The sequence below is a fragment of the Abramis brama genome (genome assembly GCF_963993115.1).
Source record: "Abramis brama genome assembly, chromosome: 21".
NCBI classification, from domain to species: domain Eukaryota; kingdom Metazoa; phylum Chordata; class Actinopteri; order Cypriniformes; family Leuciscidae; genus Abramis; species Abramis brama.
The window spans coordinates 5,012,584-5,029,421 of NC_139983.1; the positions used below are offsets into that span (position 1 = coordinate 5,012,584).

Sequence of the window (16,838 nt, forward strand, 5' to 3'; positions counted from 1 at the left end):
ATTACAAACCGGGCTAAGGTGAAGCTGGCTTCATGTGAAGGGAGCCCATGGAAAGTAACCGGCTCGACACATAGGCTATTTTCCTAGCGAATGTGCTGGTGTCGCCCAGCCCACAGCTCTAATTCTGTCAGCGAGGCACTCTTGTCAGCGCCCAGGAAGGAGCAACACTCTCTTTTTGGAGGAGCTCACTACCCAGGTGGGCACGGTGCATCTTGGGAAAAACTCACCAAAATGATGGCAAGCACAAATTTTTTTAGTGGGCCAACCTCTTCATGAAAACCGCCTTCACTTCTGCTGGTTTCCGAAACAGACGAGAGCTGGCGAGGTCCTGAGACTTTGCATTCTGTTCTGTATAACTGCAAGGCGGGAGGAACAGAGAAAAGTCAGGGCTGGGTCTGGCTCCTCCGGGCCAGCGCTTGCAGGCTCACCACCTGGTCCCGTCTTAAGGGAGAGGTAGGAACCTTGGGCACATATCCAGGACGGGGGCTCATATTAATGAGAGTTAGCCGGCCCGAATCCAGGCACGATTCATTGACCGGAAATGTGTGCAGGTCCCCTACCTTCTTGATAGAACAAGCAAGCAGGAGAACTATTTCTTTAAAAACAGAATTTTTAACTCAACTGCCTGCAGTACTCAGGGGAGGTCTCAGAGTGCAGTAGCACAAATGTCCCGAGAAGGTATAGAAGGGGCGCAAGGAAGATTCATCTCCTTATAAAAGGGCAACATACATTTTGAGGGTGGAACGGAACAGCCACGCTCCGACCCATCTTCTGCAGGAAGGAAGCACAGAAGTGATCGAACACTCTCGGGGGTCTTCCACCAACAGGTTCTTCAGCTCTCGCAGAAGTGATAGTATCTACATTCCTTTTAGAGGTAGATAGCTGAACCACTGCAACGGAACCTGGATTTCTTAGGTTCAGTGCAGGTACTAATGGTGCCCCACCCCTGAGAAGGAATGAGTCAGGAAGGCTGTCTGAGAAACGAGGTCCTAGTTGGGCCATTACGGGGCAACAAAGAAAACCTGCTCCTCTCTACCTGACTTAACACAGTGATGTGCAGGAGGGCTCACTGGGGAATTAACGCATCTTGCGTAGGCCCCGGTGTCAGCTGTATGCCAGTGTCTCTGTGTTTCAGGGAGTAAACAACTGGAAAGGGGACAAGATCAGAGCGTCTGCAACAGATGTTACTGTGCAGCCCCAAATAATCCCTGACAGCTGGACCGCCTGGGGATGGAGTCTCCATTCTCTTTGGCAACAGGCTGTCGTGAGGCAACCTGGGTGGAATGATTGAGCAGGCCAGAACTTAAGTGGAAGAAGCGGCCTCAGAAGTTTCTGACTCCATAGGAGGAGGTGGCGGGCGAGTTGTGACATGCAAGGGAAGCGTATGAGTAACGGTCGCTGTACTGAGCAGTGCAATCTTGCTGAGCAGCGGCATCAAGCAAGTAAACTGCTAACAACTCGAGGCAATTGAATGCCAATGCAGTGGGAGGTTTGCCCAAACCCCTATTTACTGCATGCCCGTTATACGTGGCCCCTGAGCTAGTGTTTAGTAGACACTTGTTTTAGGAGCGATTAGCTCGGAGAAACAAAAGGTCTGAACACTGCTGAGAGTTTGGCAGCAGACCAGGTGTTGTTTAATGCAAGGAGCATGCTGCTCTGCCACGGCCACCTAGGGACTCAGTCATGAAGTCAGTGCTGAAGCGGTCATCATATGGAGGAAACCGGTTATATATGGCTGCGTCTACCATATGCCCCAGGAGCCTCTGAAGGTTATTCAGTGGGACCCTTTCTCACTTTTAAACACCAACTGCCGGCTAGCGGTACAAGAGGTAGCTGAGGGGTGCAAGGCTTTACAGGGTTGCACACCGCCAGTCTGGCCCTCTTTGAACCCAGGAACTGAGGAAACTGCTCTTTCTTTGAAGTGTGGGTACTGCCGGCTCCGCTGTTTTTGTGAGCCAGCGGCAGAACAGACACGCACACACAACAAGCCTCCATCCGGCCTTCCACCGGGGGGAGGAAGTGCATCGGACCAACTCCAAGAGCATCCTCCTCCATCCCTGGGTGGCCTGTATCAGAGATGCTTAGTCTCGCTCTTGCCACCTGGTTTGGCAGCGTTTGATACAGGCTGGGCAGCCTGACTGTGGCTAGCTCTCCGCTGAGGCCTGAGTGAAGCCTGCTGCGGTGGCCCAGTGGGAGCGGCGGCAGGGGGGCGCCCTCGGCGATGTGCAAGTGGAGGAACTGCCACCGGTGGCGGGGTGATGGCAGCAGCGGGCCGCCAGGGCAGGATGTGTCGGACAGCCTCCATCTGCAGTTCTCCACCGCATCGCCGAACAACCCAACCTGGGAAATTGGGGAGTCCAGGAACTGAACCTTGTCCGCATCCACTATATCAACCAGGCTGAGCCAACTATGGTGCTTCTGAACCACCAGGGTGGACATCGCTAGACCGATCGCGCAAGCCACAACGCTTGTGCTCCGGAGAGCCAAGTCAATTGCAGTGCGGAGCTCACTCATGAGCGCACGGTCTAGGCTACCCTTGTGCATGTCCATGAGTGTCTTGGCCTGATAGACCTGTAACAACGCCATGGCATGCAGAGAAGAAGCAGCTTGCCCGCAAGCTCTATAGGCTCCGTCTGTAAGGACAGACGAAAACTCACAGGCCCGCAAGGGGAAACGAGGCTCCAATCAAGATGCAGCGGCCGCCGGACACAGGTGTGCCACGACAGACCGCTCCACTGGAGGGACAGCCACGTAACCTCTCACTGCTCCTCCTTCAAGGGTAGTGAGGGGGGATAAACTATCCAGGTCATTTCTAGCAGTAAAAGGTGCCATCCACGACCTAGTCAGCTCTCCATGCACCTCGGGAAAGAAAGGTACTGGTGCGGCGGGCTGAGAACCAGCACAGCCCGCCCCGAGAAACCAATCATCCAACCGAGACTGAGTGGGACACGGTGGAGGATTCCACTCAAGCCCGACAGCCTCGGCGGCCCGTTTCAGCATAGCTAAAAACTGTGGATCCGGCTCAGGCAACGTTGTACTCCCCGAAGGGGACAATGCAGCCGAGTCATCATCTCCAAAGCCCAGCTCACCCTCCAATGTTGCAATCGGCATCCTGTCCTCCTTACGAACCTCCAATGGAACCTCTGGCCGTCCATTACTGACGTGTGTGATGGAATCGTGAGGAGTCCACAGGGAATGGTTACCAGGTGGAAACTCCATCACTATCCTACGATCACCCAACTCACACGGCACCCGAATGTCCATTGGCTCGTTTTTACAATACTCGAAGATGACAGGCTCCCTAGCATGATCCCAATCAGTCGACACGTCGAACGTGAGCGTCTGAAAGGGAACTGTCCATCTCTTCTGTCATTAATTACTCACCCTCATGTCGTTCCAAACCCATAAGACTTCCGTTCATCTTCTGAACACAAATGAAGATCTTTTTGATGAAATCTGAGTTTTCAGTCCCTCCATTGACCGCTACACAACTACCACTTTGACGCTTCAAAAAGTTCATAAAGAGAATGTAAAACTTATTCCAGTCCAAATTTTCTGATGAGACTTGATCGCTTAATATGATGAAAAGATTGAATTTAGGCTTTTATTCACATGTAAACATTGATCAGCGAACATAAACCGAACCTGCAACAAACAATGAGGTTACTGAAGCTAAAACGTGCTGCGTAACACTAGAATGAACCTCATTGATTCTTGCAGAAGCTCAAACGTGCTGCCGTAACAAGAGAACAAACCTCATTGGTTCTTGCCTGAAGCTCAAACGTGCTGCATAACACGAGAATGAACCTCATTGGTTCTTGCAGAAGCTCAAACCTGCTGTGTAACATGAGAATGAACCTCATTGGTTCTTGCCTGAAGCTCAAACATGCTGCATAAAACAAGAATGAACCTCATTGGTTCTTGCAGAAGCTCAAACGTGCTGCGTAACACGAGAATGAACCTCATTGGTTCTTGCAGAAGCTCAAACCTGCTGCGTAACACGAGAATGAACCTCATTGGTTCTTCATGAAGCTCAAACGTGCTGTGTAACACAAGAATGAACCTCATTGTCAGATCTGAGAATTAGAAGATTTCAATTCTTTCTTTATAATCTTTATGGATTATCGAATCTTACTTCTGATTTTAATTTCAATACAGCATAAACGAGATTATGGTATATCAGTGATGTGTCTAAGCTTCATAATTTTGCTGTTTGAAATGAACATTTGTCACATATTGATGACGTGTCTTTGTAAAGCCATGTCCCTCACATTACTTTCTGTTCATCCAGCCTGTCGGGTTGCCCAATAGCGGCTGCAGAGAAACTGGCCAAAGCCCACGAGAAACATCAGCCATGTGATGGAGGAAAATCCAACCAGGCTTCAGATCGTGTGCTCAGGTAACAGACATTCTCATTGATGCTCTACCCTAGTGGAAAAAAAAGCTATAACAAAATGTATTTAAAATACATATATTTCGTACTAAGTATACTACAATTATCATAAACATATTTTCTGACATATCGCTTGAGACTGATATAAATATTATAATTCAACTTTATTTGGAGTACTTTATTGCACAATGCATGTTTCTTAATATTAAGCGTAAAATGAGTTTTAATATTACTATTAGTAATGATAGTATGATATCTGTCTTTAAATGCAAGATATTTAAAGTGTACCTAAAATATACTAGCAATAGTTCCACTTCCACAATCAAATATACTTAAGTATATGTTTAGTTGAACTTCAGCACTACTTCTGGATAACTAAAGTACATTAAGTACAAAATTAGTTGCTCCAATTTAGCAGACTTTAAGTATATGCATTTTGTATACCGAAAGTACAATTGCAGGGTATTTATTTTAAGTACATAAATATATAAATGTATTCGTAGTATACTTAGCATAAAATAAATGTATTTCAAATATATTTGAGTAATTTTTTTTCCCTTGGGTGTACGCTGTAAAAAAAAAAAAAACAACCTGTTTTTTACAGAAAAAAAAGTTTATCACAAATAGCTTTTCCATAAGCTGAAATAAACATGATTATTCAAATTAAAAACATCACTGTAAATGATATGATGAATTTCCTGAATTTGCTTATTTGAACCTGAATATCTTACAAATAGGCACCAATTTGTGTTCTGTGCAACACTTATAAAATGGATAGTATGCACTGATCATTGGCAGGCAGACACATGATACAACATAAACTGTGTCTGTTTCAGGCCCATGTGCTTTGTGAAACAGTTGGAGATTCCTCAGTACGGCTACAAAAACAACGTTCCCACTTCAACCCCGCGCTCTAACCTGGCCAAAGAGTTAGAGAAGTACTCCAAAACCAGCTTTGACTACAACAACTACGACAGCAGCAACATCTACAGCAAACGGCACTCTGCTGCACCCAAGCTCCACGGTCGGGACACACTGCCCAAAAGTGAAGAGGGTAAGACGTCTGCTCTATGACATCAATATACGCAGCTGTTCAAAAATCTGGGGACGGTGAGATTTTTGGGATGTTTTAAAAAAAAAAGATTCTTCTGCTCACCAAGGCTGCGTTTATTTGATCAAAAATACAGTAAAAACAGTAATATTGTGAAATATTATTACAATTTAAAATAACTTTTTTCTATGTGAATATATAGTAAACTGTATTTTCAGCATCATTATTCCAGTCTTCAGTGTCACATGATCCTCCAGAAATCATTCTTATGCTGATTTGCTGCTAAACAAACATTTCTGATTATTATCAGTGTTGACAACAGTTTTTACTGCTTATATTGTTATGGAAATGTTTTCAAAAGAACAGCATTTATTTGAAATATAATCTTTTGTAACATTATAAATGTCACTTTTTACTGTCACTTTTGATCAATTTAATATGTTTTTGTCAGAGTTATTTTCATCTACACCCAAATGCCAGTGCTTTTCTCAGATTTAACTTTCGGAGCCACTTTTTGTAATTACTTTTAACCAAAAGAACCCAAGAAACAGCTGTACAGTGACAATTTTATTCTATGTCTATTTAGTTTTTATTCAATTTTTTATTTCAGATTTATGTTTCTAGTGTACTAGCTGAACAAAAAAAAACAAGTTAATTTTTTTTCAAGTAACAAATTATTATTATTATAAATTTTTTTTTTTTAATAGTTTTAGTTTATAGAGTGCTGCAGGGATGAAGTCAAAACCTGGAAGACTAATTCACCTCTGGCTCCTTCAAAATTTGGGGTTTTATATAAATGGGGTTTTATAATGGGGTTTTTCAATTTCTGAATAAGAGGTCTTTGGTGATGTTATGAACTGCTCGAGGACTTGGGTTGAAGGCAGAAGGTCAAACACACAGGAAAACTATCCAAATGAGCCAGAGGGCAGAAAACACAAGCAAAAAGGTAAACCAGAAAATGGGAAGAGACACCAGGATAATGCTCAGAAAGGCAGTGTAATAAGACTTTGCAAAGAATGACTGAAAACACAGGGCTTATAAAGGCAGAGTTAACAAGGTAATGAGACACAGCTAAAACTATTAAAGCATAATAAGTCCAGGCAAAGGGTTATGGGAAACTTGATGACAATTAGACATTCTGTTCTACAACGTAAACCTCACACCCTCAGACCCCAAACATCTATTTACTTATTAGAAACATACGTTTTATAAAATAAACATAACAGGTTGAAAATCTGTGTTTCCAATATGGGTGTGTTTTGTAGAGCAATACGTTCAAGTATCATCAAGTCATGTTTACCACAGACCTTTTGTTACTCATAAATTGAAAAACTCCATAGAGAAATCTCAAGGGAACCAGTTTTCCGGGTTTTGACGTCATACCTGCAGCTCTATAACCCTGGACTCCAGTGGGTTTTTGTGAAAGAATGAACTCAGTTCTCTTCAAATTCACAAATTCTGCAGAGGAACCACAGGTGTAGTTCATCACATAAACAACAACTATGTCTTCTTTTTCAATGCTAGATCTATTTAATTTACATATATGTCACTTGGTTTAATATTTTGTTGTCCAATGAATATGGACATTTTAAGCCTGTCTTAAGTGTACTTTTTGGGGGCTGCTTTATGATCATTATCATCACTATGGCTCTTGAACATTTGACTGCTAAGGTCTGAGAAAGCTAGTTGCATTTCATGAACGTTGGGTGAGGAACTAAACGCCATTAGAAAAGCCTCCGAGATCTTCCTTCACTGTATTTCGGAGGTATGGAAATGTATGGAAATGATCTCGAGGCAGATGCATAATGAATGAGGCGGTTTAGGCAAATCACAGTCTGGATTTAGGGCTGCTGCTGCTAATTGCAATTCTGTGCGCAAGACTGTGAGATCCCCGGCCATGCTTTAATGACCAGACTGGAGGGAGAAGATAGAGGAAAAGGAACTCAAAAGAGAGAGAGAGAGAGAGAGAGAGAGAGAGAGAGAGAGAGAGAGAGAGAGAGAGAGAGAGAGAGAGAGAGAGGGATGGCAGCAGGACGCCCGGTGGGAGATGCCACTTTGATGCCCAGCTGGTGTTGTGGCTCATTGTGTCTTTTGTCAAACTATAGAGAGTGTCTCTCCGTCTCTCACTTACATCCCAACACCCCCCTCATCATTTAAAATCTCCTCATAATCATCAAAATCATCATAATAAACAAGCCATTTCCTCCTAAAGGGATTTGACTACAGACACTAAAACGTAAGGTTCTATGCACTTTATTTTACAGTAAATGAACGTACGGTGTACTTACACAAGAAAGAACTGAGTAATAGAAGCGATAACACTTTATTTTACAGTATCCATTACACATCTTATATGTACTATAGTAATAAATGTAAATTATGCATAATTACAACCCTAAACCTAATTACTAGGTTCATGTTGTTAGTTAATATTACTTATTAATTATTTGATAATTACAACGTAGGACACCTTAAAATAAAGTGCAACCATATAAGGTAAGTACATCAACTTAGCATGGTTTATTATTAGGTTTAGGGATCAATTCTGAGATAGTAGTTGTTAAGCCAGCTATTGTAAATACTATAGTAAGTACATAGTAATTACATGCAGAACAAGACTGTAACACATTATTTTAACATTTTTAAGTCTGACATATAAAAATAAAAGCGAGTGGAACTCGAGTGGAATTTTAAGCACAATATAAAAAAATAAATCTTTAAAAAAAGTTTGCATGTGTGTTTTTGTTGAGTTTCATATTTGATACATCAGTCTTTTATGGCTCATATAGTCTGATATAGCGAGAACATGGAGCTCAAACTCAAAGAGGAAAACAACACATTTCATTTAGAGGCCCAAACTGAGCAACAACGTGCAATTTAGTGCAGTTGCTGATATTTATTTGGGCAAAAAGAAGGATTCTGAAATTCTGATGCTTGTGATGCAAATCAGTGAGATCTTTATAACAGTATACTTAAAGGTGCCCTAGGCGATGAACACAACTGTAACACACTGTAACAAAACACGGTCTCTGTAGACAACCCAGGCTCCACAAACGGCAAGAAAACAAACTGGCCCAGCCTGGACCACGAAACATAACAAACAGTGTTCCAGCCAATAACTGACAAGAATGATTTGTGGGTGGGGGTTGGGGGTGGGGGGGTTAGTGCGTGTGCACATGAAGGGAGGGGGGGTGGGGAGTGGAGGAGAGAGAAGCATGAAGAGGGAAGTTAGCTAGAGGAGAGATGTCCTAACAAAGACTAACGTTAAAATTGTATATTCTTGAGAATTTTGATATGGCCGACACACGACCAAAGAGATGACGTTCAGATGAACAAATAACAAAGAATAGGGAAAAGGAGAAGGAACACGAAGTCCCGAATTTACATCGGAAAAGCGTTCAAAAGGTGGCGAGAACTCCGGCAGAAGGGCTTCCAATCCGACATTCAGGAGGCTCTGTTTTTGCTGGGCAGGTGGGCAAATCCAGTTTGTTTTTTCTAAATGGTTCATGACTGTTTCAGGAAGCACGGAAGGGAGGGGGGAGGGGGGGGGGATGAGGAGGAGGGAGAGTTGAGCTTGCCTCCGTTTTGTTTGACAATACTTCGAACGTCAACAAGAAGTGACGTCACCCAACATCGCTTAGAGCACCTTTAAATAAAATGCATATACATATCAGCTGTCACTGCCAAATATCTCCCAGGGTTATTATAGTTAACTAAAACCATAAACCATAAAAGTAATTACTTGAAAGATAAACATTAACTGAAATAAAATAAAATATTGCCACGGTAACATTTCTGATTTTCATGTAGGCCTAGTTTAACTAAAATAACTGAAATAAAAATGACAAACTGGAAAAAATGACTAAAACTTTAACTAAAATGAAAATAAAAATGTAAAAAAGTAAATTGAAACTATTAATGAAAACTATTATAGTATCTCAGTGCTAGCACAATAAAGCCAGTATAGGATGTAGATGCAGAAGCTAAGTGTGTTTTGTGATCTGTCCCATCTGTGTGTTAACGTCCTGGCTCTGTGTGTCCCGTCAGCGAAGCGCTACTGCAAGAGCTGGAGTTCGGCGAGCAGCACCTCGAGCAGCTTCGGGCCCAGCAGCAGCAGCAGCCTGAGCTGTGGAGGAGGAGGAGGAGGAGGAGCAGCAGGAGGAGGAGCAGGAGGAGGAGGAGAGAGCAGCGCCAGCAGCACCTGCAGCAAGAGCAGCTTCGACTACACACACGACATGGAGGCGGCGCACATGGCGGCCACTGCCATCCTCAACCTCTCCACCCGCTGCAGGGAGATGCCACAGAGCCTGAGCGGGAAACCCCTGGACATCTGCACGCAGGTACACACACGTGTGTGTCACGTCACAATATAAAGCCATTTTATTTGCTCAGGCTATTTTACATAACCATTATTATAATTATATTACTTATGTTACCTTATTATATATGAATTATTAATCTGAAGACCAACTATGTAGTGGAGCTCATCTCTAAGATGTCAAAACTGAAATAACAATTTAGATACTGTAATATTATATTATACACTCACCTAAAGGATTATTAGGAACACCATACTAATACTGTGTTTGGGAGCGGATCATGTACTTTCAGCCTTCGAGAGGGCTGACTGCTAGCATTGTGAGAGGCTGCTTCCTGTCACTTTTTGAGGAAGCTAGCTCTCCTTCTGGTTCTGGCGCCACAAACTAGTTTTGGACTAGTTTTCACGGAAGCTGAAACCATGGGGTTCGCAAATGTATCTCTCGGAAGGGTTAGAGACGAGCGCTGCTCTTTCTCTGACTTTACCCGGAGGATCCAGCGTACTCAGTGTACAGTGCCCGCACCACTTCGGTGCCTTTGGGAGGTTCTGCCAACCCCACCACCCTCGGTGCCTCAGGGCGCAGCGGTTTCCATCGAGCTCATGATTCAACATCACCACGACGCTGTGTCAGGTTCGCGCCCTCAAATAGGTTTCCTGCCAGTTAGCTTTCCTGTAGCTCAAACAGTAGAGCGTGGGCGCTTGCAACGCCAAGGCGATGGGTTCGATTCCCAGGGAAAGCAAGAACTCAAAAGAATCAAAAATGTGTACTTTGAAATGCAATGTAGGTTGCTTTGGATAAAAGCGTCTACCAAATGCATAAAAATGTAAAAAAATGCCAGTATGCTTCAGGTTTCTGAACTGCTCTAACTACACTAGAGGCCAGCCTTGAGGCCAGTCTTAGTTCCCTTAGTAGATTATCTGGCAGAATGGAGGCTTCTGCCGAACATATCTCGATGGGTCCTGCAGATTTTAGAGTAAGGTTACAGAATCCAGTTTGGCTCTCATCCAACGGGATGCTACTCACGTTAGTGCATCCCTAGCATGCTCTGGTAATGGAACAAGAAGTGAAATCTCTATTAGCAAAGGAAGCTATAGAGCTGGTTCCTCCACCCGACACAGAATCAGGGTTTTACAGCCGTTACTTCATTGTTCCAAAGAAGGTTGCGTCCTATATTAGATCTTCGTCAGCTGAATCGGTCAGTCAAGAGGCTCAAGTTCAAATTGTTGACATTAAAGCAGATCGTGACTCAAATCATATCCGAGGACTGGTTTGTCACGATAGATCTAAAAGACGCATACTACCATGTCTCCATCCTTCCACAACACAGGAAGTTCCTGAGGTTTGATATTGGGGGCAAAGCATACAAATATCGGGTACTCCCTTTCGGTCTAGCTCTGTAACCTCACTCAGGCTGCAGGGAATAACCATTCTGAACTACATAGACGACTGGCTTATTCTAGCAGAGTCGAAGCAGATGGCGGTTAGGAGAGAAGAGTGTGCTTTCTCCATTACAGAAGATCTTGGTGTGGTATGGGACTCAGTGACGATGCGGACCGTCCTATCACCCGCTCTTGTGACTGCTATCCTCACAGCCTTTCAGAAGATAAAGCTAGGCCAGTCACTCACTGTGAAACATTTTCAGAGACTGTTGGTCCTGATGGCAGACGTGTCCAACGTGATTCCTTTTGGCTTGCTGTACATGAGAACCTTGCAGTGGTGGCTCAGGACCAAAGGGTTTTCCCCGAGGGGGAACCCACTTCATATGATCAAGATCACGCGGCGGTGTGTCCATGCCTTGGTTATATGGAGGAAAACTTGGTTCTTGTCCCAGGGTCCTGTGTTAGGAGTTAGGATTGTTAGGTGTTAGGATTTTCATCGAGTCACTCTCACGACAGACGCCGCTCTCACAACTGGATCAGCTGTTTGTCTGTTTTGGATCACCGAAGAAAGGTCTTCCTGCTTCTAAGCAGACAGTCAGCAAGTGTATAGTTGAGGCTATCTCTCTCGCTTACAAGGTCTCTGGTCAGCTGTCACCTTTGGCTGTCAGAGCTCATTCTGCCAGGAATATGCCGACCTCCAAGGCCTAAATTTCGGGTGAATTTACGTGGATTTTTTAAAATAGTGGCATCATGCGTGTGTGTATTATGTGTTTAGTCTTCAAACACACTCAAAGTGCTCGACCAATCACAACACACTGGTTCAGCCAAACAAACAGAGCACATTGTTCTTTTCAGAAGGAGGAGCTTCATAGAAACAGGAACTAAACAGAGCGTTACTGACAGACTGGGAAGAGAGGAGCTGCAACAATGGAGAATATGTGAAAAAGAGGGAAGCAGGAAGATGTTTTAGGTTGGGGGTGCTGTGTGGGGTTTTTTCACAATATGACATCACACCGTTTTAAAGAAACAATTCAACATATAAATAACACTTTATTTAATAGCCCACTTAAAGTGTTTATTACAAATAAAATACTAAATGCTAAAAATTAAGAAATGTAAATGAACAAAAATTGCATTTACAATCCTGTGAAAACTAACAATTGTATAAGCAGACAAAGGGAGTTTTACCAAACATCATATGACCTCCTGCTAACGGAAGATGGATTCGAGAAAAAGTGGTGCTGAACACACCATGAATGTTATTTGTGTGGGACATAGGAATTATATCCTCAGATTAACACACACTCATCCAGCACTGATGCAGAGCATGAAATAGGAGGCAAGTAGAGTTGATATTATGTGGTGTGTGTGAAACATGGAGGCACCTCTCTCTCTCTCTCTCTCTCTCTCTCTCTCTCTCTCTCTCTCTCTCTCTCTCTCTCTCTCTCTCTCTCTCTCTCTCTCTCTCTCTCTCTCTCTCTCTCTCTCTCTCTCTCACTCTCTTTGATCTGCTGTCATACTGATCTGCCTGCAGCAGTGCTCTTCCTGCAGCAGTGCTCTTCTCTCGCTGTCATGGGTTTAGTGTGTGATGCTTCCTCTCCATCTGCACCTCAGCTCAACACATTTATTTCAGTAGTGCAGTATTCATGCAGTCCCTCGTCTCGCAGAGGAGTCGGAGCGCTTGTTAAGCATGACTTCTCTGCTGCTTTAGCTTCAGGAATCTGACTTTACATTGGGCATCAAATAATGACTTAAAAATAGCACCAGAACAACATTACACTTTAAATCAAATATTACCTTGAACTGCATAGGCTGGGAAAGAGTAGAGTCCATCAAAACTGCCAATTCTTGTTCTTTATGGAATATTGCAGCATTTACTATAAATGATTTATTAAATGCACATCTTTTTTTAATCCATGTGCCTGGTAATCTTGAATCAGAATATTCCCCTCCCTCTTGCAGCATCTCTTCTCTTCTCTGATGATGAGGGCGGGGCAACCTGTCACTCACATGAGATCAGCCAATAGCAAACCACAACCATCCAATCAATTCCCCATAGACAAAATCAAGTCCACCCTAAATTTGTTCTTGTTCCAGAAGCCATTTCACATCGACATACGTCACAATATGGAAGACTATTTCAATTTCCATTTCATCTTGACTTCAAAACTAGAAAAAAATATCTGCCAGTGGGGTAAGAAAAATAAACTTAATTTAATGGGGTCATGACATGTCAAATTTTGTGCCATTTAAAAAATCTTGTTTCAAAGCTTAAAACGTCCACAATTATTTCATTATTTCTTTGTTAATATGTGCACTTTTGTTATGAATGTTAACCTATATGTTCATCATATGTGGTAATTGCTGTTAAAAAAAAATATTGCTTATTACATATGATGCTGTAAAACTCGCTATGTAAAACACCCTGAGTTTTGATGTTACATGCATATTTTGTTGCAAAATAATGCTTGAAAAAAGACGGCCTCTAGAGCAGTGGTTCTCAATTCCAGTCCTTGGGACCTCTTGCTCTGCACATTTTGTATGTCTCTCTTATCTGACACACTCAGTTCAGTTCATGGAGTCTCTCCTAATGAGCTGATGATCTGGTTCAGGTGTGTTAAAGGCACACTGTGGAGAAATTGTGTTTTTGTCAAACAGCGACCCCTAGAGTCGCTTTGGAATACTTGCACTGTCGTAAATACCCCTCCACCCCCCAACAGCGTCGTCTGATATCCCTCAGGACTACGTGATAAATACACCTCACAACACCTGAGTTCAGCTGGCAAGCTAGGCAATAAAACATAACGCAAAAAAACATGTAAGAGAAACGAGTGTTTGTTAGCAAGTCTGTTAACAGCTCTGATAATCGAAAGCTAGCTAGACATATGTGGAAATTATTGGACTGGTCTAATTATCAGCAATGGATGAATGAACAGCATGTAAAAAAATGACATACTACAAGCAAGCGCAACAACATACAACATAGAATGCAAACAAGTTTACAAATAAGAGATTTATTTACTGGCCACTTCATGCGTTTTCTCAGATCGGATTTCTGATTTATCAAAACGATTCCATTTACACCTGGTCACATAAATGTGTTTTTGCGAAATGGATTTAAATCCGATCTTCAATTCTCGCGCTGTATGCAGATTTAATGGAGTGCACGTCACCGAAAGCAACAGATATGAGCTGCATTTTATTGATCATCAGCTAAAATTTCAAAATCAAAGACCGCAATAAGAGAGAGCAGTAACAGCCCTGGTAAGATCACTTAATTTCTTTACTTTTAATGATGATGATTGTGTGTTAAGCGTCTGCGACTTACTTTCTCTTGATGAATATGCTCAGTTGCTTTTGGTGATGCGTGTTCCAGTAGCGTCGTCATATCTGGCTATAACATATAGCCTATAACACGCTCTCACACGGTTTTCTTTTCTTTCTTTTTTTTAGCATTTTTGGGAGGAGTACAATTTACATATGTGGTTTCAACAACCAGATGCATTTACACTTGTCCAGTTTCGTCTGGAATGCGTCTCAGACCTCCTCCTGAAGTGGTTTGAGCGATCGGATTCAAATCCGTCTCGAATGCGTTTCAGAGGGCATTTACACCTGGTCTTTTCACGATCGGATAGCTATCCAATCTGAGAAAACGCATGAAGTGACCAGGTGTAAACAGCCCCCATGACAAAAACATACGCACGAAAGCCGAAAACAAACGCTGGTTGGCCTCTCACGTCCAAATTTAAGGAAGTGGTGGGGGAAGTGACGTATGCCGTAAAGCAGTCGAATTTTGTAGTTCTTTTTGTGCTTGGGTTACTACCCGAACCCCGAAGTTACGCAGTGTCAGTAAAAGCGATACAGACCCTGTCAGGCTATGACAGACGCGTCATTCAACCTATTGTAAGTTGATGTACCATCACAAGGGTCTTGGAAATATATTATGAAGGTTGAAAAGATACATAGTGTTCCTTTAAATAAGGGAGACATACAAAATGTGCAGAGCAGCGGGTCCCGAGGACTGGAATTGAGAACCACTGCTCTAGAGTAAGACATCAACGAATCGTTTTACGTCATCGACCATAGGCCACGCCCACTGGAGGAAGGATACACACTCAAGGAACAAGTGGATGTTTTATTTTAATGGCGTCCCAGATCGTGACGGAAAGATTATATGTTTGTTCGGAGCATTTGACTGCAGATTGTTTTGTAAACGAGGCACAGTGTAATGGAGAGTTCACAAAGAAACTTTTGGTGAAAGATGAAGCAGCTGACTGTATTGGATCTGACAGCAGATTAAAATCAGATAATTTCAAACAAAGAGTCAAGAATGAGGGTTGAAAAAAATTGGGAATATTTAGATATTTGTACTGGAAACCAAGAGGAAAAATAGGGAGTAAGGGAATCATTTTATACAGTGGTGTTGTTTCTTTTTCTCCACTTTCCATCCGTGTCTCGCGCTGTCTAATTGGAGCAGTTTTAGTTGGGGCGACTGCAGGATTGAGATTGGCAGCGTTGGGACGTGACCTCTTTGCTTCGCTGTCTCTTCCTCTGGGGGTTCCCGTAGTAACATAGGTCAGGGTGACTGTAGGCAGAGAGAGCTCCTCCTCATCCCTCACTAATTACATCTGATGTCTTCGCACTGCATAACTGAATTTACTGAGATCCGTTTCGATGGGTTGTGTACATGCAAACTATATTCATGATGTACATCCTCATCTTCTTTATCTCTCCTTTACTTTTTCCGTCTCATGAAAATCAAACTGTGCAGATTTTTCAAGTTCAATCCCTAAAACTTAAAATGTTGTGACTGTATTTTTTTCGGAAAATTTCTGGCAACCACAGCTGCTTTTTTAGCTGTATGTGGAACAGACGGCTGAAATATTTTCCTGGTTGTTCTTCAGCAAAAAGGTCTTGTTCTCTATTTTTCTGTAACCAACACACACACATGCTCACTCTCACTCTCACTCTCACTCTCACACACACAAACACACACACTCACTCACTCACTCACTCACTCACACACACACACACACTGACATACATACACACACACACACACACACACCATACATCAGCAGAAACGATTTTAAGATCTTGTGTGTAATCCAGCTCTCACTAGCTAAGTTTACATCCACTTGTCAATCGAATTATCTGAAGTTCGGTAAAAAAACTCAGTTCGGTGAAAGTGTTTTTCCATCCAACGGCTTTAAAGTGAATAAAAACCTGTGCGTAATGACGTCACATGCTGTTTTGCGATCAAACTGGTATATCGAATTGATTTGAGACATTTTAAGGTGTTTCCATTCATTTTCGCACTGAATCGCACAACATTCAAGCAAACATTTGCGAACAAAGTTTTGCTAGACAAAATGGATTTATACAAATAGCATTTCCATCAGCGTTTATCGCATAAGCCGTATATCGATCAAGATAAAATCCGATGAGACTAAACGTATTTCATTTGAGTCGATATTCATTCAATTTTACTGTTTCCATAAGGCATTTTTCATTCGATATCACTTAATTCGGATAAAAACGTGTGGATGGAAACATAGCTACTGAGACCAGAGAGAGAGAGAGGTTGGTTTTGTTTGAGGTATAATGTCTGCTGGATGGTGTTAGTGTTAGTGCTCATGATGCAGATGCCTTCAAAAACACCTCCATTCAGCCACCGTTATCACTCTGTCTTCACT

General features: G+C 42.7%; 1 protein-coding gene across 3 annotated transcripts in view; it reads left to right on the forward strand.

Moving 5' to 3' along the window:
- The window catches only part of myt1lb (myelin transcription factor 1-like, b), a 167,409-nt gene that overhangs the window by 125,143 nt on the left and 25,428 nt on the right, over nucleotides 1-16,838 (forward strand). For all 3 annotated transcript variants that reach the window (XM_084096011.1, XM_084096013.1, XM_084096012.1), the window contains exons 10-12: nucleotides 4,292-4,399; nucleotides 5,230-5,447; nucleotides 9,492-9,784. In XM_084096011.1, coding sequence (XP_083952137.1) covers nucleotides 4,292-4,399; nucleotides 5,230-5,447; nucleotides 9,492-9,784 — 619 coding nt within the window. The remainder of the gene's footprint in view (nucleotides 1-4,291; nucleotides 4,400-5,229; nucleotides 5,448-9,491; nucleotides 9,785-16,838) is intronic.